Genomic DNA, 22,155 nt, shown 5'->3' with positions numbered 1-22,155 from the left:
ACAGAAAAACCTGTTGGCTCATTTTACAGCGAAAAAACTTCACAGAAACCTGTAGGAACCTGTGAGACTGCTTTTTTTAAACTCTCTCTTTATAAACAATAGATTCTTCAGTAAAACTGTCACTGACTGCTGATTACTCTGGTAATCTCTGTCCAAACATTGAAGGACATGACTGTGCATGCAGCAGCTTGTAAGTTCTGCTGAACTGTGACACAGCAACACAATGTTTTTGTTTTGTTTCTTCAGAAAAGTGAAAAAAGAATGCATTTAAGTTGGGCAAATCTACATGCTGTGCTCTCACTTGCTTATATACTGAAGTTTTACTTCAAAATCACTTGAGGAAAATCCTGAGGTGTACGGTGAAAATGAGACTCCCACTCATCAATTTTAACAGCAGCGTTTTAACTTTCGTTAACATGAGCTCCACAGAGAGCGATCTGAACCTGTTGTGTCGACCTTACAGCAGCGCTGAGTCTCCTGTTACATGTTACATGTCTTCATGGTCAACCCTGATTATAAGAAATATTAGTATAGTATATTTTTTTCAGATGTGTAGATTAAATCCTGTTTCAAATTGATTTCAACTTTCTTCAGAATTGCAGATGCAGCATTTTTCCTCATGATGGCGCCGGTAAGTCTCCTCTCACATCTCTGGAAACTCCAACAAGCCACAAGAAGTAAATGTTTTAAAATGTGAGTAATAATGAGAAACCCTAAAGCAGAACTGAAACTCCGTTTGATAAATTAAATCTTTCATTAAAGGTTGCTTGGACTGAAATGTTTTTTTGATGGTTGAAAAATAAATAACTGTAACGTTTTCCAGATGGAGATCTGCAGGATGAAACCATAAACACAGAAAGTCCTCTTAAAAAGGGCATAAGGTTCTGTTAGAGATTCTTTTATCAAGCACTCAGATGTAATGAAATAACACTCAGACACTTCAGCAGTTTAACGTGCACGGGTGAGAGACTCAGGGGGAGACTCACACACCGTGGAGCAGCTCGCTGCCTTTATTTATACACAACAGGAAGCATACAAAAAAGGAAATATCATGCTTATCTTGTCAAGCAAGCAGGTGTGATTTCTCAAGAACTTTGTATTCTCTACAAGGTTGTTTCTTACTCTTGGGTGGCGGTTTCCTGCTGCTGACAATTAATGTGAAGGCAAACAGTTTCCGTTATAGAGTAGAGAGCCAGCAATTAAAATATGCAGCTGGTTGAGTACAAGACAGAAATATAAACACTCTTAGCTGATTATTATATGAATAATAAAACCTTTAAAAACAAAAATACTCTTGACAGGTTCAGTCCAGACTCTGACCCTACAGTTTCTATCGCCTGTTTGTGAGGACTGTCTCTGGAGCAGAGGGCACAATGTTTAGCCTCCTTCTCTGCATGCTGTCACTTCTTTTTCTTGTCTCTCAAGTACCAAATCTGATATATGATATTTCAAGAGATTAGTTCTATATCAATATTGTAAAAATAACTAACAGTAAACAAGCATGGAAACAGGGTCAGGGGCACAGAGGAGGGAACAGGACAGAACATAAAGGAGTGCAGCAAAAACTAATAAAATATTAAAACCATGAGCCGAACATAAAAGTATGAAGTTTTATTTATTTAAAAATATATATATATTTTATTAGATTATTCTTTTTGTTTTTGATCTTTGACAGATGAAAGTTCAGGAAACAATGGCAGAAACGTTCAAAGATGCAGAACGCTGCTGTGAAAACAGGTTAACAAAGATCACAGCAGCTGACATTAAGGGTTTGTTGTGGGCTGCATCAGGAGGCTGAGTCCCTGCACAGCGAGGCACAGAACCTCCAGCAGAACCTCTGGGGGCAGCTCGGGCCGGTCCCAGCCGTCACTCAACTCTTTCAGCTTCTGATCGTTCAAACAGATGAACTCGGCCGCCCAGCGGAGCTCCCCTCCCTCCTGCAGGGGGACGGGCAGGGACTCTGGCAGTGTGGCCCGACCGTCCTTCAGACCATCCACCTGGAGAAGCAGAGAGGGAGCTGTTGTCTGATCAGATTCAAACATGAGGAAGACTCCGCCCACAGGCTGCTGATAGTGGGCGGAGCTGCTGCTGATGTGCTTTTACACATGTGGGATTTTCTGTTTAGTTTTAGTTTATTCTTCTTCATTACAAAAACATGACAGACGATGCTTTAAGCTGTCAGATTACACATGTTTAGTGTGCTCAGTCTGTAGGATAAGGTGTGATGAGGCTGGCAGCTGTTGAGAGGAGCATGTAGATGAATGCAGATGAATGAGTGAATGGACCCACCAACTGGTTGAGCACTCTCAGAGTGTCTGGACTGCAGCAGGTCAGAAGTGGCGGCACTTCATCTGGCAGAGCTGCACAAACATGAAGAAGAAAGACAAAGTTTGATGACGATGTGATGAACTGAAACACTGAAACGCTTTGCTTCAGATGTGTCAATAAAACTGTGAGCTGAGCTCTCACACACTCCCAAATCACACCTGAGCAGCTTTATCTCAGCTCCACCACCTCCAGCTCACATACCACACCTGATGTGGAGCATCTACATGTTACTGGATGGGATAAATGTCTCAGAGCAGGTCAGCTGACTTACTGTCCAACGCGCTGACCAACAGGTGAACAGCATCCTTCACAGCAGTGGAGATGTTTGAAATATCGAGAAGGTCCATGAAGGAGGAGGCAGCCTGAGACAAAGTGCCTTCAAATGCTCCATTACTGCAGTGATCCAACTGAGAGAAGCAGAGGATTATTAGTAGTAGTATCAGAGCAGGATGGTGTTTAGTCATGGAGAACATAAAACTACAGTTATGTCCATAAATGTTTGGACAGAGACAACTTTCTTCTAATTTTGGTTCTGTACATTACCACAATGAATTTTAAATGAAAAAACTTAGATGCAGTTGAAGTTCAGACTTTCAGCTTTAAGTCAGTGGGTTGAACAAAAAGATGCATAAAAATGTGAAGAACTAAACCATTTTTAACTCAATCCCTCCATTTCAGAGACTAAGTATTTAGACAAATTAAATAACTGAAAATAAAATGTTCATTTCTAATACTCTAATGCTGACAAACCTTTGCTGGCAATGACAGCCTGAGGTCTTGAACTCATGGACATGCTGTGTTTCCTGCTTTTTGATGCTCTGCCAGGCCTCTACTGCAGCGGCATCCAATTTCTGTTTGTCTGTGGGCCTTTCTGTCTGAAGTTTAGTCTTCAACAAGTGAAATGCTCAGCTGGATCAAGATATGGTGGCTGACCAGGCCATTCAAGAATATTCCACTTGTTTGCTTGAATAAACTCCTGGGTTGCTTTGGGTGTAGGTTTTGGTTCATTGTCAATCTGTATTATTAAAAACCGCCCATTTAATTTGACTGTATTTAGCTGGATTTGAGCAGACAGTATGTCTCTGACCACAGAATTAATTCAGCTTCTTCTGTCCTGTGTCACATCATCATTAAACACTAGTGTCCCAGTGCCTACGGCAGCTATGCATACCCAAACCATCACACTGCCTCCATCGTGTTTTACAGATGTTGTGGTATGCTTTGGATCATGAGCTGTTCCACGCCTTCTGCATGCGTTTTTCTTGTTCAAAGAATACTTTTCCAGGACTGTGTTTGTTTGGTTTTTTTGAGCCTTTCTATTCTTGAGTCTTATGAGTGGCTTGGACCTTGCAGTGAACCATTTGCATTTACTTTCATTCAGTCTTCTCTTTCTGGTAGACGGTGTAGTTCAGTTGGTTGGATGTTGTGAGGTTATGACCTCACAGCCCACTGCCCAGTTTCAGTCATTGTGCAAATTTACTGTTTATAAGATTGGGGAAACCTGCAGCCAGCTGAGAGTGAAGAAGTCACTTGGATGAGTGACAAAATGTTTCTTCCACTGAAAACACTTTGTCCAGGTGAACAGAATCCCCTTTTTGGGATTTCCTTACCTGGATGATTGAGCATGCATCAAGACATGAAATGAAGGGGTTTCTCTTCCCCATGGAAATGATTCTGTGATCATCCACCACTGTTGTCTTCTGTGGACCTCCAGGTCCAGGTGCTGAGTTCACGAGTGCTTTCTATCTTTCTCAGGATGTACCAAACTGTAGTTTTTGCCACTCCTGATATTGTAGCAATTGTTTTTTTCTTCTGTTTTTTCAGCTTAAGGATTGCTTGTTGCACCTGCATACAGAGCCGCACCTTGTTTGTTCGCAGCAAAATCGTCAAAATGCAAGCACCACACCTCAAATGATCTCGAGGCTTTTTATCTGCTTAACTGACAATGACATAACAAAGGAATTGCCCACATCTGCACATCAAGTAGCCTTTGAGTCAACTGTCCAATTACTTTTGTAATGTGTATACCCTCAAATGAAAGCTGAGAGTCTACATTTATGTCTGTTATATAACTATAATTGTAACATGTTTCAGTTAATGGGTAAAAGAAAAACTTGTGCCAGTGTCCAAATATATGGCCCTAACTGTACCTGCTGTCTGTAAAGCCCCAAGCCTGTTGTCAGTATTGGTTGTTGGGCCTGTGCATACATGATTGATAACCAGCAGCATCCATGGTTCCGATAGCTGAGAAATATCAGTAAAGAGCTTTTAGAAATATAATTAAGCAGCAATAACTTTAAGCGATCCTTTTAATCAGTTTCTCACGTTGAAGTGTATGGAACGCCAGGACTGCCATAATGAATTAATTAAATACACCATTAAATAATTAATTAAATGTGTCAATAATTAATTAAAATTGGAATTAATTAAATAAATAGTTATGACACATGTAATTAATTAATTATTGACACATGTAATTAATTAATTATTGACACATTTAATTAATTATTTATGTATTTCACATTTTAATTAATTATTGACACATTTCATTAATTATTGACACATTTAATTAATTATTTAATGATATATTTATTTATTTCATTTTGGCAGTCCTGGCGCCTGGCTCTCATCTTGAAATAATTTTATCTGTCAGCCTCACCCATCAAACTCAGGGGGCGGGGTTAACGCTGATCGAGTCAAAACCATTGCTTTGGCCTGGTGGCCATTGTTTCTAGCACACAACCGGCATGTGGAAGCTAACAGAACTGAGCTTTGAAAAACCCTGTTTGTGTGTTACCAAATACCGTTTTAATATTTTTTTAGCCGAGAATGTAGTGGTTTAATCTTCATGTGTCTGGTCGGTTTGTCAAGATACAGCCTCTTTGCAAAAGTGCTTCGATGATTTCGGAGATGTCTGCCCAGTCTCACGGCAAAGCGTGGGATAGACCCGCTCGCCTCGCAAGCAATCCCACCGACAAAGCGCAGGCCCCGGTACACAGCTGTAGTAACCCCCGCTGACTTCTTTTACTGAGGTTATATTTATCGGTGTTTTATTTCCTGATGTTCTTATGTGTCCTACGTGTTTCAGTCGCCAATTCTGAATTCTAACTAACATTAAAAACATGTTTAAGGAGGAGAGAGAGCAAATAAATCTGTTTAACATCTGATCTTTGGGTTTTTGTTCAGTAATCAGCGTGACCTGTGTATAAACGCATAAAAGAGATAACGTTGGTGTTTCCGTCATGTAGTAACTGCTGGCTTTAACTGTACAAAGGTTGTTCGACACTATGAAACACATACAGACTTCATGATGTTCGGCTAATATTTTTATTGTGAATATTAATCATGCTGACCTCGCTCTGTACACCACGGAGCGAGGTCAGCATATCCACGATATCCTCAGCTCCATGAGTTAACACAAAGTTTCCCAGCTGACTATCTAACTGCCAACTATTCCAGAGACGTGAAAATATACAGCATAAAGAAAAGTGTAAGAGACTCAGCAGCAGATTAGAATAACAGTTATACATTTAATAAATCACCAAATGAATCCAAGAAACGAGCAAACCTGTTCCGACAATTTGAGTTTGTATTCCCTCAGCTGCAGACTCGCTGCTGTTTAAATGTTTGAAAAGGAAGATTAGATATAAAAAACGTCAAACATAGACTCAGTCTGCCTTCACATTTGATATGAGGCCAGCACGTATAGTGGCTGTGTCCTGTTTTAAGATCATACATGTAAAATTGTTGTCTGACCTCCGTCGATCCAGCCGCTCAGAGTCCGTGGTTACCATGGTTACTGCATAAGCAGCTATAATGTTAACAGCTGGCACTGAGAAAACCTACCGGCAGCATGGGTGTTTATGTTTTTCATTGCAAAAGAACTGTCTGAATGGTTAACTGAAGTTAACTTGGATAAATTATAGTTAAGGAGTATCACAGATAACGCCTACGTGAGCTGTGCGACTGTTCACCACTACACTGAAATCAGCAGGCTATTACTGAAATACACGTGCTATATCATAAACTATGATATAAATAGGGAGGTCCTATTAACATGTTTAGTTTTAAAGGACACCTTCCTGCCTTTAGTCTCATTCATGAGCAGTATTAGTTTTCTTCTAACATCCAGAAGTCTGCACGATGTGTTTCATAGTTTGTAACAAGCCTTTGACAGGTAAACATAACATGACCGAAAAAGCAAAAAAATGGTTCATTTATGTTTGATGTGTGTTTATTCCTCCCTAAATATCGTCGGTGAAGTTCGCCATGCACGTCAGATTTTCCTGCGCATTTTTTATACCTCTGCCAACAGAGAGAAAAAAAAAATCACATTCTAACAGACAGCTGGTGCTTAGAATACAGTTGAATAACTATTAAAAAACAGATGATATAATATTTCTGTCCAGGTTGCAGACTTCATGATGAACATGCTTTTGCAAACTCTGCTCCTCTCGGTGGAAATGCGCCTTCTCTTTCCTCTTTGTATAAAAACATTTTAAAAGTCAGTTTAATCTCAAAATTCACAGTTAAATCCAAAACACACCAGATAAAGAAAAGCGAATAGTTCAGTCTAACACATGTGCCAGTGAACCATTAAACGTCTGTGAAACTATGCAGTTATGAAACGTAACTTTAACCTCAGCCAAACCGATTTGCTCAGTTGTAAATAAAACAGCGAAGTAAACGTGACCCGACAGACAGAACCTGAGTGAATGAAGTCCAGCGTTTAACCACTGAGAGCTAAAACTAAGGTGATGTTTCAAAGCTGTGTGCCGGTGATTGGACATCAGTCGCTGATGAAGCTGGTTCGCCTATAAAGTGCTCTGTAAGGAAACAAGCTCCAGCAGCTCTGCGCTCGGGGAAAACACTATATTTACTTATCTTGTGCAGAAAAATGCGCTGACATTGCTTTATATCGAGCACCGGCTGCCCAGTTAAACTGTGACTATCACCAGGTAACTAGGCGTGTTTCTTGAATTAGCAGCAGGTGTTAAACAGCTGACAGATGAGGAGGAGGATGCATGCAGGTAAACTGAGGGTCTGTTGAGCTGATCGCTGGTTTCGTGAGAAAAATGTCAGCTCGTTCTTTATGTTACAGAAGCACAGAGACACAAGACCAGGCGGAAAGAGACGATCGTTCGGTGAAAATGAGAATCTGTGAATGCAACATGTGGAACACGGAGAGTGGAATATGTAAACAAACCGGTTAACGTAACCCCCTCGGTGCACTCTGCATGCTAATTGTTAGCAGAGCTAGTGAAATCTCTGAAAACATCTGAGCACTTTTGCAAACATGTTCTATGTTGACAACCTGACCAGACATACGTCGCGACATTCGCGGCTAAAACACTGTTAAAAGTGTAGCTGGTGACAGAAAAACGGGGTATTTTAAAACTACACCACCACCATTGCTGCCTGTGATTTGATCTGCATTCTGGGATACCTGGCTGCCCCAAGTCTACACAAGCAATCGATTATCTAGGATCGACCTGTTTTGACTTACTTTGCACGGCAACCAATCAAATGTTAGAGAAGCTGCATGGGCAGCGTTAACCCCGCCCCCTGAGTTTGATGGGTGAGGCTGACAGATAAAATTATTTCATGATGAGAGCCAGGCGTCAGGACTGCCAAAATGAAATAAATAAATATATCATTAAATAATTAATTTAATGTGTCAATAATTAATTAAATGTGTCAATAATTAATTAATTACATGTATCATAACTATTTATTTAATTAATTAATTCCAATTTTAATTAATTATTGACACATTTAATTAATTATTTAATGGTGTATTTAATTAATTCATTATGGCAGTCCTGGCGTTCCATAGAAGTGGAGCAATTTTGCTTCACTCTTCTTAGTGCACTGAGGTTTGTGAGGATTTATTTATGCACAGGATTCTTAAGATCCTGCCACTCTTACAGTTTTCAGAGATGTGCTGATGTGCTCTGATCATTGACCTAGTTTTGATCTAAGCTTTAGCTGTGGGACAGATGGCCTCACATTTGAATCTTGAATACTCTGGTTATGGAGCAGTTTACAGTTTACTCTGTTCAGCTGCTTAGACATCTCAGCTGTGTTCTTGGAGTCTTGGAGTTTGTTCAGAAACAACTTTGCAAACCTAAGCTGAGCTTTTCCGTTCTTTTTAGAAAGAAGAGGCTTTCTTCAGGCAACCCTTCTGAACAAACCCCACATGTTCATTCTTTTTCTAATTTTGCTGTCATGAACTTAATCATTTAACCTAAGGCCTGTGGAGTCTGAGATGTAGCTCTTGGGTTTGTTGCAGTTTATCTGAGGTTACATGGTCTGACCTGGGATGTCCACTGGTGGGGTAACTGTAGCACTGTGTTAACACACCTGAATGCACCAGATCAGCAAACTGCCAAAACATTTGCTTTTATACAGGCACTCTCCTTTGCTGATAATCCGCTAGACTGATGCTTGTTTATTCTTGTGGAACCTCCATTCTCTCGTGACTGCCTGTTTAACCATCTCTTCACTTTTTGTTCCTTGCAGTAACTGATGAAGCATCAGTTGAAGAATTAAGATCAGTGGGAGATGAAACCTCATGATGAGCACAAAGAAGCTTCAGATGTTGTAAACATTCTTCTTACTGTTTGCTCCAGCAGAGAGAGAGTATCCCCATCCTCAGCAAGCTCGCTGAGCTTCTTCAGTAGATCATGACGGGTCGACTCGGGAAGATCTGCCAGCGGCTGCAGAAAAGCATCCTTCATCTTTAGTTCTGCGGCAAACACAGAAATAGCAGAACTGATACGATCACACTCAATAAATTAAAGCAGAGTTTGTGCTGTAGGTCCCAAATTCCAAAAGCTTCACTCTGATTAATTCAGAACAGGGAAAAGCTCAAACTGTCAGACACACCTTCTTTAATCTGTTGTAGCATCGCACTCTCTATGTCATCGCCAAAGAGTCCATCTGAAAACAGACCTCAAGATTATTAAAAGTGAGAAAGACTTCATGTTGATGTGAACATTAAGACAAACATGGCATCAACTTCAACCACACACAGCAACATACCGAGGGCACCTCGAGTCCAGGGTTCACACGAGATCTCTAAATGAGAGCAAAGGACAGAAATTATACTCAGTAACACACACACACACACAAACACACACACATGCAATCAACACAGTGTTGTGCTCTTACTTAGCTTCTCATCCTCTATCTTTATCTCCACCAGGCCGTAAGCAAAGGTGGATTTTTCTGGAACAGTGAAGCTTGTCTTCTCTTTTCTGTGGCCCTAAAAACATTTATTTTTTGTTAAATTACACATAACTGCACAATCAATACACAAGCATAGAAGAAACACTATCATTGTTCTCCATTTGCCACACAATTTAGATGATCTTCAGTCCATTTCCAAGAGTTTTGGAGACCTTTGGTCGGAAGTTGCTGAGGTGAAGGGATCAGGTTTACAACAGACTGCTTGAATTCTTCCAAACATTTTAAAGAGCTGCTGCAGCGTGAACACCCAAATTCTAAAGCTGCTGCCCTCTTGTTGTTGGAACTGACAGCAGCCTTTGACGTGGTCGACCATGATATCCTGCAATCACAGCTGGAATCATATGATGGCCTAATAGCGTTTGCTCTTCAGTAGTTTTGGTCCTTATCTGGAAGGACTTTTTATGTCAACATGGGCCATCACAGCTCCAAAATAGCCCCCCTTAATTATGGTGCACCTCAAAGCTCTAGTTTGGGTCCTGCCTTGTTTGCACTGCATATGTTGCCACTGGGATCTGTTTTCTCACAGTACAACCTTTCTTCACTTTCTTCTTTTTTCACTATTTTGGAGATGACTTTGAGATCTATCTGCCTTTAAAAGCAGGGACAGGCCCACTTCAGTTATTATTATGTTGCCTTGATAGTGTTAAACAGTGGATGTCTTTAATTTTTTATTTATTTTTTTATTAAATGAAAACAAAACAGAAGCTGTCATTTTTGGTAGCTTCATTAAGCCCATTGACAGCAGTCCAGGCCCCTTATCCTCCTATTGTAAGACAGTGGTTAAAAACCTCGGTGTGTACCTTGATGGTTGCTTTAAACTGTGTAGGCAGGTGAGTTCAGTAGTCCAATCCAGCTTTTTTCATTTAAGACAGCTAGCCAAGGTTAAGCCGTACCTTCCAGCTAATGTCTTTGAACGTGTTATTCATCTCTTCATTACTTACAGACTGGACTACTGCAATTCTTTGTACTTTGGTTTGGACCAGGCCTCTCTTTATCGTCTCCAGTTGGTCTGAAATGCAGCTGCTCGTCTGCTAACTGGCACTAAACAGAAGAAGCATATTATCCTGGGTGTGGCCTCTCTACATTGGCTCCCTGTTCCTTACAGGATCCAATTTAAATTTTTACTTTTTGTTTTTAAATCATTTAACGGCCAAGCGCCTTCTTACCTATTTGACCACCTTTATATTTATGCTCCAGAAAGAACCATGAGGTCCAAACTAACCTTAACTATTCAACAGACTAAACTTAACTATCGTGGACACAGAGGCTTCTGTGCGGCAGGTCCCAAACTGCCCAAATATTAAGAGGAATTGCCTTCCTCTTAATATTAGATCTGCACAAACATTCAAACATTTTAAATCGTTACTAAAGACACACACTTAAGTCTGGCTATTAACACACTCTGACCTAAACATTTTTGGTTTTAACAGCCTTAGTTGTTGCTGTTGTTTTAGTTTTTTTAATTGCTTTTCTATAGTTTACTGCATCACTGCATTTTATTTATTTTAGTGGCATTTTACATTGTTAAGCACTTTGTGCAGCATGGACTGTTTGGAAATGTGCTATATAAATAAACTTGACCTTGACCTTAAATGTTACACACAGCTCCATCAGATGATGTCTACAATGGTTCTTGCTGCAGAGCATCTGTTTATGTGCCACTCTCCGGTAAATAATCACGTCACTCTAATAAAATGACCTGGCTACACCACGGGTCAGGCCTGGTGCCAGGGTTTACAGTGCTGGGTATTCTGCCTGCTTGTTAGCATTGCAGTGTAGGAACCAGGAAACCGTGGAAACCGTGCTCTGTGGCAAATGCTGTTTTCTAAATAGTAATTTGGGAATTATGCTCTTCATAGTTGTTGAATTTTTACACAATACTTATTTTTATGACTTTAACCAGTCTGCTACTCAGGAGTTTATTTTTGGGGGGTTATACAGGAACTTGTTTCTTCCTCAAATGTGGCCTTGAAATAGGCCTGCCAGGGACGTTTATGACCACAAATAGCCTTTGAGTTCCTGAAGTGGAACAAAGTTAGTGGAGTCCTGCGGAAGTGGATTGGATTCCCAGAGTCCTGATGTCCGCAGAATCAGTTTTGATTAAACAATGAGGCAGAAGTTACCAACAGTCTACTGAATACGTAAAGAATTCCTGATTCAAATTCATTAACTCGATCACTTTAATCACTACAGACAAATCATGCTGCACCTGCACTCTGGACAGTTTGTTCTTCACAAACAAGTAATCAATTCATTACCAATACAGCTCAAACATGAGTTACTGAAAACAAAGCTGAGCCCAGAATGTCTTCATCCTTTGGAGATTCACTCACCTTTGCAAACAGACTCAGTATCTTTATGCAGGAGGCTAACAAGGACCCATCCCTCGTGCACTTTCTAATAAGTGTGACAGGAGAAGAGTTGTAAATTGTCTGGTGAACAAAAGCCAGTTTATCCTTCGTTTTCAGTGCCAGCAGGTTCACTTTGTCTGTTTTTATGGTCCTGGAAACAGGAAGCAGCAGCAGAGAGTAAAAAGGTTAGCGCATGTTTGGAAAACAACGATCGCTGAGCAGAGACAGAGCCCTACCCGTCACTGAGCTCGCTCCTCAGGGCTTTAAGGTCGACTTTCTTCGACATCATGTTGACGGGCTGAACTAGTCCATCCATACTGTCAGCGCCTGCATTCACTTCAGCTTCATACACACCAATGTCTTTTCCACCTAACCCTCCTCTCCCGCTCGTCTTTGTTGAAGTCATGAAATTACTCACAAAGGGCTCATCTGTGCACTCTGGAGGGAGAAAGGAGCATCACTTACACATGATACAGTCGTTCTATATATTATGAGGTCAATGTACCACAACACACAGGTCAGCTTAATGAGGGGGAGTTATTTAGGAGACAGAGGCACACCCACCGCCACCTCTGGTATAACTGGAGCATAAAGACACACACTCCCAGCTGATTCTCCCTTCTGTGGATTAAGGAATGTATTAGTTCACTGTGACACTGGTGAGCCTGTTTGCCTTGCAGGTCACAACCCATCATCCTCTGTCTTACTTTATCACCCTTCCTTTCTTTCTGGCAAAAGTATGGACGATGAGGGGCAGAGATGTAGGCCCTAGCGCCAATAGCTGGCCCATCTGAATAAGATAGATTCTGTGAATTAAGGTCAGCATGTGAACTACAGTATTATATCATCATCACCAGGCCAATGGGACTCAGTCAGAAAAAAGGTGTATTTATATTGTGTGACACAAAATATGTGTGTGTTTATGCATCTGAATACACACCTGGGCTGAAGTCTTCCACCTCCATGAGCTCGGGCAGACTGAGTTGCATTATCTTGTACTTTTGCACTGGCCAGAATTTTCCTTTGCTGACTTTGACCAGAGTCAGCAGATCTACTTTCTTGATTAGGCTCTCATTATAGATGAGCTCTTTATCTCCCACCTTGTCAATCAGTTTTTTGGCCTCAGCTGCAAACATCTTCTGTGGAGACAATAAAACAAACACAGCTGTTTTCAATTCACTGCATGGATTTCTTAATGGTTAATTTGCAGATTTATCCAAATGCTGCAAAAATGATCAACTTTTCCTGCGTCCAGGAAAAGATAGGACGCTGTCTAAGATGCAAATCTAAAAGAATGCAGCCATTTGCAAATCCTTATAACCCAATATTTAATATAAAAGAGTAAAAATAAAGCTATGTTTCTCTGATCGTTACCAAAACATTGCAGTATGGAGCCACTCAAAATGCTAAAAGTTCCACATATTAAACACTGAAACTGAGAAATGTTGTGTCTGTGAAAGGTATCTGATTACAGCACGTCACTCAAAACCATCTGAAAAACAGACATGATTTATAACCATTTAAATATTTCTATTTGTGTCTCTCAAACTTTTAGTGTTCCCGTTCTCTATGACAGTTGTTCTAAAATGTTCCAATTCTTTCGACCATTTCATACAAATAGGAGTTAACCTCCAGTGAACTGTTTTCATCAGCATCAGTATTTTCCTAATCGCCTATTTTATTTATCCACAGTTCACTGAAAACATCAGAATGTTGTGATAGGAAGTTGAAATTATAATCAAATCTAAGTAAATTTATTAACAGGTTCAGTAAGCAAGCTCATTAGTCCTGTTTTATACTCTTTACATTGACTCCCAGAAGAGATACCAAGCACTCCACGGCCAGGCTTCAGCCTTATTGAACACTCTGCTGCTCACAGACTCATCGTACCAGATGGAAGCTGGAGGAGAACGCAGCCTTTCAGTCTGTGGCTCCAAGACTGAAACGTTTTTGTTTAGTCAGGTTTTTCTGATGTTCACTCTATTCTGCGGCTCAACTTGTTTTTCTGTAATATATTATTTTACTCTATTTTGTTGTACAGTGCTTTTTCTGTGTGTTCTAAAAAGACTTTACTTTCTTAAAAATAGAAATGTATGGTGCTGCATCGACTCCTACAAACACTGAACCCTCTCATTCTCTTCAGCGATGACCTCATGGTGGTGTGATCTGAAGGTTTTCTGTAGTTATTACTAAATTATTTCAATTCTAAATAATTTCTCATCTTATTCAGATATGTACAGTCTGCTCTGAGCAGAGACTTTGTCACTTAATCTGCACATACAAGTGTTTCCTGTGCAGATGTCACACAGCGCTGAAATATCTTCATTATCTCATGTTTAATCTTTGGTGAGATATCCGCATTTTTACAGACACAGAGTTTATAATCAGCTGAACTAGTTTTTAACAAAATACAAGTGTCTCAAATGATGTGTTCACTGATCACACAGCAATCAGGAAACCCATTAGCGCTACAGACATAAACAAGCTTAAGCTCAACAGGGATGCACACACTGATCCTTCAGTAATAAAGCGCTGTTTCACCTGCACTGCAGGATTACGACTGTAGCTTACAGTGGTGGGCGCAGACACCACTAAAACACCTTGTTGTTTTGGTGTCACTCTGCTGCCTAAAATAACACGAGGTAAGCTGAAACACAGAGCTAGGAAACACTAGTCTTACCGTGCTCGTCCTCAATGCCAATTAAACTGTTGTTTCGCTTTCTCTGCAGCTTCAGGAGTATCAGGGTCCTCGACCTACAGGAAATGAGTAGTGTGGTGTTTTTAACCTCAATGCCTGCAGAGTTCAACAGCTGAAAGTTACACTTTTCAAAAACAGCTACCCTCAAAGGCTATAAATTTATTATAAATGACACCTTATTGCACTGATCATATAAAAAGCCATGCTAAGAAATCATATAAAAGCCTTGCTATAATCTGCCTGCAGTGGTTCTTTTATCTGTGGCTCTTATCAGGATAAGAGAAAACAGAAGTTGTCAACTGAATTCGCCTGCCTGTTGTTTATTAACTGCTGATAATCAGCTGCATATCAAAGAAGTGCACGAGTCTTTTAGGAGGAGGATGCATGGCCTTCACTCAGTGGGTTCTTAAAAAAAGGCTGGGTGTGGAAAATTAGTCACAAAGTTCACAGTTTGGGTATTCGCGTGAAAAAGGGAACCTGAGTGGTTATATGAAAAAAAAAGTTTCTAAATAAACTTTAAAAACAGGAAGTAAAAAAAACCACCAACATAATAGGAAATGCTTGAACACCATTAAACAGTCAGTAACATCCTCTGACTGCACGCTTAACTGCTTATTTCAGAAACGTGGTTTGGGATGTGGCGTCTGATTTCATCATGGATTCTTTGATTAATGAGCTTCCGACTCTAGTTAATGGAGCCGCTCACTAGTATGATGAAGAAAATACTACATTTCAAAGGCCAATTATTAGTATTGTCACTGAATTATTGCATGGTAAATATTTCTGATGATGGACTCATATTGTTTGTCAGCAAACAAATAAGCAACTTAAAACTTTCCTTTGAGGCAAAAAAATAAAGCAAACAAGAAGCTGAGAGCGCAAAGCTCCAGCGGGCAGCATTCACCCTTTAAGGAAACAGTATTCATCTGTTCTCTCTTGTCTTTTTAAACAGACTCTATCAGCGCCTGAATGTAACAAACACAGTTACTGTCTGACTATCGACACCAGGTTACATCAGGATGAACCACATAACATTAACAACATTACACACAAATATCGTGTGGGTGTAGGTGATGGATGATAGGTACTGATTAATAATATTACACTACAGTATATTTCTACCTAAGCAGGAAGCTCATTCTGTTTCTGCTTTCTTTAAACATATATCACATTTAACACATTTTCGAGAAACTTGAAAGAAAGGCGCATGTGCAATGTAAAAGTGAGGTCAGAGGTCAAATGACGTGACATGATGTTTTAAAAGGAAAGGAAACGAGGAAAGTACCAGGAACTAGTGCAGGAGTGCAGGGGAAGGGGCTGGAAGACTTTCTATGAGCCCATAGAAGTGGGTTGTAGGGGCTTTGCAGGACGATCACTCTGCAAAGCCCTAGGGCGGCTGGGTGTGGCTGGGGCAGCCAAGAAGAGGGCCATCCAGGCTGTGAGTGAAGCGGCAGAGAAAGCCACAAGGTGGCTGTGGATCAAGAGGGCTGATCCGTGGGTAGCTACTGGTACGCAAGTCGGGGCTTGATCACCCCCGGCTGGGTCGCCTGGGCGAGGGTGTATGATGTTGTGAGACCCGAAACACCTGATGACCCTAGGATACATCACTGAAGATGCGTACCAGTGCATCCAGGAGATGTGTCTTTATAGTTAAACTCTGGCTGAGCCAGTGACGCCTAGGAAGAGTCTAGGTGACAACCAAGAAAGTTTGGTGACGACTGGAGAGACAGATGACAGCTCGGAAAGACGGCTCCAGGGGCAGGGTGGGCTAGCATCCCGGTCTGCAGTTTTCGTGAGAAAGCACCCCAAAAAGCTACGGAAAGCCCTAAAGAAAGATACCCCCAGGAGATCCCGAGAGGGGGGGAGGATGAGGTCTCCAATCGGACGGACTTAAGGTTAACGACCAACGCAATGGAAAGGACTACGAGTAAGACATGTATCTGCGGCAAGCTGTGTAAGAACCAGCGTGGCCTAAAGGTCCATCAGGCTAGAATGAAATGTTTGGAGCGGGAGAGTGAGGTGCAACGCACAGGTCCTGAACCTGGTGAGACGCAGGAGGAGCCCGGCCAGGAGGCACCCCACAGAGCCCAGTCCCTCCATGCACTGGACTCTTCCAATCCAAGCAGTGTAGTTCCACAACAGCGGATTAAGTGGCCCCCAGCCAGCAGCCGGAGCGAGTGGCAGAAGTTTGATGAGGATGTCTCCAACATCATACAAGCTGTGGCCAAAAGAGATGCTGACAGCAGGCTTAAAACAATGACCACCATCATAGTCAGCTACGCCTCAGAAAGGTTCGGCCTGATCGAGAAGTGTAACAACAAGACCCCTTACACCATGAACCGCAGGGCCATGAAGATTCATCAACTGCGCCAGGAGCTCAGGAGCCTTAAGAAGCAGTTCAAGAACGCTGATGCGGAGGAGAAGCAAGCTTTAGAGGAACTGCATAACATCTTGCGGAAGAAGTTGATTACCCTCCGTAGAGCAGAATGGCACAGAAGGCGAGGAAGAGAGAGAGCCAGGAAACGTGCAGCTTTTATTGCTGATCCCTTTCGCTTTTCCAAACAATTGCTTGGGGTTAAGCGAAGTGGGCAGTTGGAGTGCTCAGCAGAGGAGGTGAATAACTTCCTTCATGAGACAATGAGTGACCCATTGAGGGAACAAGACTTGGGACCAAACAAAGCTCTCATCAACCCTGCCCCACCATCAGCAGAGTTCAAGTTGACGGAGCCAAGTTTGAAGGAGGTGTGTGAGGTCATCAAAGCAGCCCGCTCAGCATCCTCCCCAGGTCCCAGTGGCGTACCCTACCTTGTCTATAAGCGCTGCCCAGAGCTGCTTCGCCACCTGTGGAAGATCTTAAAGGTGATATGGCGGAGAGGGAGAGTTGCTGATCAGTGGAGGTGCGCAGAGGGAGTCTGGATTCCCAAAGAGGAGGATTCGAAAAACATAAACCAGTTTCGGAGCATCTCGCTATTGAGCGTGGAGGGGAAGGTGTTTTTTAGCGTTGTCTCCCGGAGATTGACTGAGTTTCTCCTTAGAAACAATTACATTGATCCATCAGTTCAGAAGGGGGGGATCCCAGGAGTTCCTGGTTGCCTAGAGCACACTGGTGTAGTTACACACCGTATAAGAGAAGCCCATGAGAACAGAGGCGACCTAGCTGTATTGTGGCTGGACCTGACTAATGCGTATGGGTCGATCCCACACAAACTGGTTGAGCATGCTTTACACCTCCACCATGTTCCCAGCAAGATCAAGGACCTGATCCTGGACTATTACGCCAATTTCAGGCTTAGGGTCACTTCTAGGGCAGTTACTTCAGACTGGCACCGACTCGGGAAAGGTATAATAACAGGCTGTACCATCTCAGTTACGCTCTTTGCCCTGGCAATGAACATGGTGGTAAAGGCTGCGGAGGTGGAGTGCAGAGGGCCGTTAACAAGGTCAGGTGTTCGTCAGCCCCCTATCAGAGCCTATATGGATGACCTCACCATTACAACATCATCAGTTCCCGGGTGTAGGTGGATCTTGCAAGGTCTTGAGAGACTCATCTCATGGGCAAGGATGAGTTTTAAACCTTCCAAGTCAAGATCGATGGTACTGAAGAAGGGCAAGGTGACGGACAAGTTCCGGTTCTCAATTTCAGGAACCATTATTCCATCCATAACGGAACAACCAGTTAAGAGCTTGGGGAAACTCTTTGACTCCAGCCTGAAAGACTCTACTGCTATTCAGAAGGCAAATGAGGAGCTGGGAGCGTGGCTTATTAAGGTGGATAAGTCCGGCCTGCCTGGAAGATTTAAAGCCTGGATCTACCAGCATTCAATCCTGCCCCGAATCCTGTGGCCCTTGCTTGTCTATACAGTTCCAATAACTACTGTGGAATCCCTTGAAAGAAAGATCAGTGGCTTTCTTCGTAAGTGGCTGGGACTTCCCCGCAGTCTCACCAGCGCTGCCTTGTATGGGACAAGCAACAGCGTGCAGTTACCCTTCAGTGGTCTCACAGAAGAGTTCAAGGTGGCTCGCACACGAGAAGCCCTACAGTACAGAGATTCTAAAGACTGCAAGGTGGCATTAGCAGGTATTGAGGTAAGGACAGGAAGAAAGTGGAAGGCTGAGAAGGCAGTTGAGGTGGCGGAGTCACGCCTAAGGCAGAAAACACTGATGGGGGTCTTAGCAACAGGGGGAGCAGGCTTGGGGTATGTCCCAAAGGCCCAGGTCAGCAGGGCACAGGGAAAGGAGAGACGCCAGCTACTCCAGGAAGAGGTCCGAGCAGGTGTGGAGGAAGAGCGAGTAAGTAGAGCTGTAGGCCTTAAGCGGCAGGGAGCATGGACAAGGTGGGAGAGCACCTTGCAGCGCAAGGTCACCTGGGCAAACATCATGCAGGCAGACTTCCACCGGATCCGATTCCTAGTGCAGGCAGTATACGACACTCTGCCAAGCCCAGCAAACCTCCATCTGTGGGGAAAGAGCGAGACACCTGCCTGTCCCCTGTGCTCAGGAAGAGGGACCCTAGAACACCTCCTTAGCAGCTGCCCAAGGGCCCTGGCCGATGGTCGGTATCGTTGGCGGCACGACCAGGTGCTCAGAGTAGTTGCTGAAAAGATTGCCTCAGCAATCAGCACCAGCAAGCATCATCATGCTCCGAGGAAGGCAATCTCTTTTATTAAGGCTGGAGAGAAACCCCAGGTGCGCCCACATTTGACAACTGGCCTCCTCAACACAGCCTCTGATTGGCAGCTACAGGCTGACCTGGGTAAACAACTAAAGTTCCCTCAGAACATTGCAAAAACATCACTCCGGCCAGACATGATAATTATTTCTGAGGCCTCAAAACAGCTGATCATGCTGGAACTCACAGTGACCTGGGAAGAGCGGATTGAGGAGGCCAATGAAAGGAAACGAGGAAAGTACCAGGAACTAGTGCAGGAGTGCAGGGGAAGGGGCTGGAAGACTTTCTATGAGCCCATAGAAGTGGGTTGTAGGGGCTTTGCAGGACGATCACTCTGCAAAGTCCTAGGGCGGCTGGGTGTGGCTGGGGCAGCCAAGAAGAGGGCCATCCAGGCTGTGAGTGAAGCGGCAGAGAAAGCCACAAGGTGGCTGTGGATCAAGAGGGCTGATCCGTGGGTAGCTACTGGTACGCAAGTCGGGGCTTGATCACCCCCGGCTGGGTCGCCTGGGCGAGGGTGTATGATGTTGTGAGACCCGAAACACCTGATGACCCTAGGATACATCACTGAAGATGCGTACCAGTGCATCCAGGAGATGTGTCTTTATAGTTAAATGTCTATATAACGACAACACACAGCACACTTGTAAGAATCATAGCCTCTAAGTTCAACAGCTTTTTGTCCACTTTTGTGGGGAAAAAAAAGCAAATTTTAATCAGAATTCATTAAAATCTCATCGTGTTACAGACAGAATGACGGCACACCCACAAACACTACCAAAAAAAACGTTTAGTCTCTATCAAACATTCATCAAATTAAATGATATGATTTTAATTGGTGTCAGAATTGTGTAGAGTCACTGTGTTATTTTCATTTTTTTAACACCTGCACACATCTAAGTATGAAAAGTAGACTACAGGTAACAGAAGATGTCAGCAGGTCTGAATACAATGCTGCACCAGGCTGACTGAAAGGAAACATGATGGTGAAAATGAATCAATAAAAGGAAAACATACCAGAAGGCAGGCGATGTCCAAGCTTCAGCTAAACTCAAAGCAAACACAGAAAGAATCGGGCAGAAGCAGACACGTCAGGAGCTGCCATCACACTGGACAGTGTTATCATCCATCTGAGACAGAAAGAAGCACTTATGCAAATCAAGAAGAGGGAGGGAACTCTGAGCCACAGACGTTTGAGTGTTAGTAACATAGTGTTAAAGTTTGACCCGCTTACCTCAGCTCAGCTCTCCTCTCCCATCTTTACATCCCATCACAAGCTGACATCCGCTGTGGATGAAGGTGCAGCGTCATTAGCAGATCAGGGATTTTAACCCAGAGTGAGACTTTATTGTGTTGGGAGACTTTAACAGAGTCAGAATGAAGAAACTTTTTCCAAAATACTATCAGCTATCAGCAGATTTTCCTTTTTCCTACAGGAGGCGGTCAGACAGGACGTTACAAAGTCCTCCCTGTAAGCTGCCAGCTCATGGACTGAGCCGTAAACAGGAAAAAGTGACTCATGTTATTATCAACGATCACATCCGTCCAGCCCTGCGGCTGCTCTGCTTGTTACCAGGACTGGACTGGGACAAAAAATTGGCCCGGGCATTGACTAGAGACCGGCCCCCCAGGTGTTATAGGAAAAGCCATAAAGCCTTTGAATGAAAACAGACACTGTTGTGACAGTGATGTACAGTCTTGTTGGTATATGTATGATTTCTATACATTTTACGTCAGATAAAAACTTTGGTTGTAATCTTCAGATAATTATTTAATAACAGACATTTTAAATGAGAATAAGAACATATTTCTTTGTGCCCCCCTTTTCCCTGTTAATGCCCTACCTGGCCCCCTGGCAACACTGTGCTAGACCCGCCCCTGCACAGTTACCAGCTGTCAGCTACTTAGAAAAGGATCCTGGTGTTATTTGTCTCTCAGAAACAGTTCATAACTTCCCTTTAACTCGTTCATGTCACAGGAGCTTGCAAAGAAAAGCGTCTGGACTTCTTTAAGTTACTTGAAGACGTTTCACCTCTCATCCGAGAAGCTTCTTCAGTTCTAAGGTCAAATGGTGGAGAGTCCCAGATATAAACCTAGTGGGAGTAACCCCCCACAGAGGGACAAAAGGACCCCCTGATGATCCTGTAATCGCCTGAGCCAAGGTGTGAAACTGGGTGTGGGTCCCAATCAGCCAGAGTTTCGGGTGAGTTCATTGTGAAACCTGGCCCCACCTTATCATGTGATTTCCTGAGGTCAGATGGCCCAGGATGTGAGTGGGCGTTAAGGCGTCTGGGGAGGGATCTCAAAACTGGATTATAGATGGCAGAGAGTTGGTGTCGTAACCACCGCCTCTGTTCAAAGATGGTCGCTCACAGTGGACATAGATGGCTTCTTTCACTCCTCTTTCAAACCATCTGTCCTCTCTATCCAAAATGTGAACATTGGCATCCTCGAAAGAGTGACCTTTATCCTTAAGATGCAGATGGACTGCTGAGGGGAGTAACCCCCTCTGTGGGGGGATACTCCCACTAGGTTTATATCTGGGACTCTCCACCATTTGACCTTAGAACTGAAGAAGCTTCTCGGATGAGAGGTGAAACGTCTTCAAGCAACTTAAAGAAGTCCAGACGCTTTTCTTTGCAAGCTCCTTTGACTACGATGACCTGGATGACTGAGAACCTTCACAGACATATCATTCATGTCACCTAAAAGGTAAACCTGTTTCTCCATCACAGCTCTGATGATTCAGTAAGGACATCTCCTGGTTTCATCTTCATGTTTCCCTCTCACCACATATTCAAACTGATATCATGACCAGCAGCTTTTACAGCTGTGGCTCCAGCAAACATCAGCTGATACTA

At 42.8% G+C, this 22,155-nt stretch overlaps 2 protein-coding genes across 4 annotated transcripts; one reads left to right on the top strand and one right to left on the bottom strand.

Moving 5' to 3' along the window:
- Positions 1-943: 943 nt before the first annotated feature.
- LOC113026162 (uncharacterized) lies at positions 944-20,669 on the bottom strand. 3 transcript variants are annotated; one of them, XM_026174626.2, is made up of 13 exons: positions 20,529-20,669; positions 20,312-20,424; positions 14,611-14,684; positions 12,871-13,069; positions 12,167-12,368; positions 11,913-12,081; positions 9,502-9,595; positions 9,373-9,408; positions 9,217-9,270; positions 8,949-9,076; positions 2,600-2,735; positions 2,290-2,360; positions 944-1,997 (listed from the first exon to the last, which is right to left on the bottom strand). In XM_026174626.2, the coding sequence occupies exons 4-13, from the start codon at positions 13,064-13,066 to the stop codon at positions 1,764-1,766; spliced, it is 1,320 nt and encodes a 439-aa protein (XP_026030411.1). In that variant the 5' UTR covers positions 13,067-13,069; positions 14,611-14,684; positions 20,312-20,424; positions 20,529-20,669; the 3' UTR covers positions 944-1,763. The 3 variants fall into 3 exon arrangements, with proteins under 3 accessions (XP_026030411.1, XP_026030413.1, XP_026030412.1); XM_026174628.2 differs by having other exon boundaries at positions 11,913-11,976; XM_026174627.2 differs by lacking the exon at positions 14,611-14,684.
- Positions 15,919-19,903, top strand: LOC113018051 (uncharacterized). The gene has a single exon (XM_080304514.1). It carries the CDS (start codon positions 16,540-16,542, stop codon positions 19,780-19,782), a length of 3,243 nt encoding a protein of 1,080 aa, XP_080160640.1. The 5' UTR covers positions 15,919-16,539; the 3' UTR covers positions 19,783-19,903.
- Positions 20,670-22,155: the final 1,486 nt, after the last annotated feature.

The sequence above is a fragment of the Astatotilapia calliptera genome, chromosome 7 (assembly GCF_964374335.1).
Source record: "Astatotilapia calliptera chromosome 7, fAstCal68.1, whole genome shotgun sequence".
NCBI lineage: Eukaryota > Metazoa > Chordata > Actinopteri > Cichliformes > Cichlidae > Astatotilapia > Astatotilapia calliptera.
Note: the sequence above shows the minus strand (reverse complement) of the source record. Positions and strands in the feature narration are given on the sequence as shown.

What these genes read in the sequence shown, in the direction of transcription:
- LOC113018051 (XM_080304514.1), top strand. Translation starts at nt 16,540, where the DNA reads ATGGAAAGGACTACGAGTAAGACATGTATCTGCGGCAAGCTGTGTAAG.
- LOC113026162 (XM_026174626.2), bottom strand. Translation starts at nt 13,066, where the DNA reads ATGTTTGCAGCTGAGGCCAAAAAACTGATTGACAAGGTGGGAGATAAA. An exon ending in GGTGGAAGACTTCAGCCCAG is followed by an intron (nt 12,369 to 12,870) that starts GTGTGTATTCAG and finishes TTCTCCCTCCAG; the next exon opens with AGTGCACAGATGAGCCCTTT. An exon ending in GTTGGTCAGCGCGTTGGACA is followed by an intron (nt 2,361 to 2,599) that starts GTAAGTCAGCTG and finishes ATGTTTGTGCAG; the next exon opens with CTCTGCCAGATGAAGTGCCG.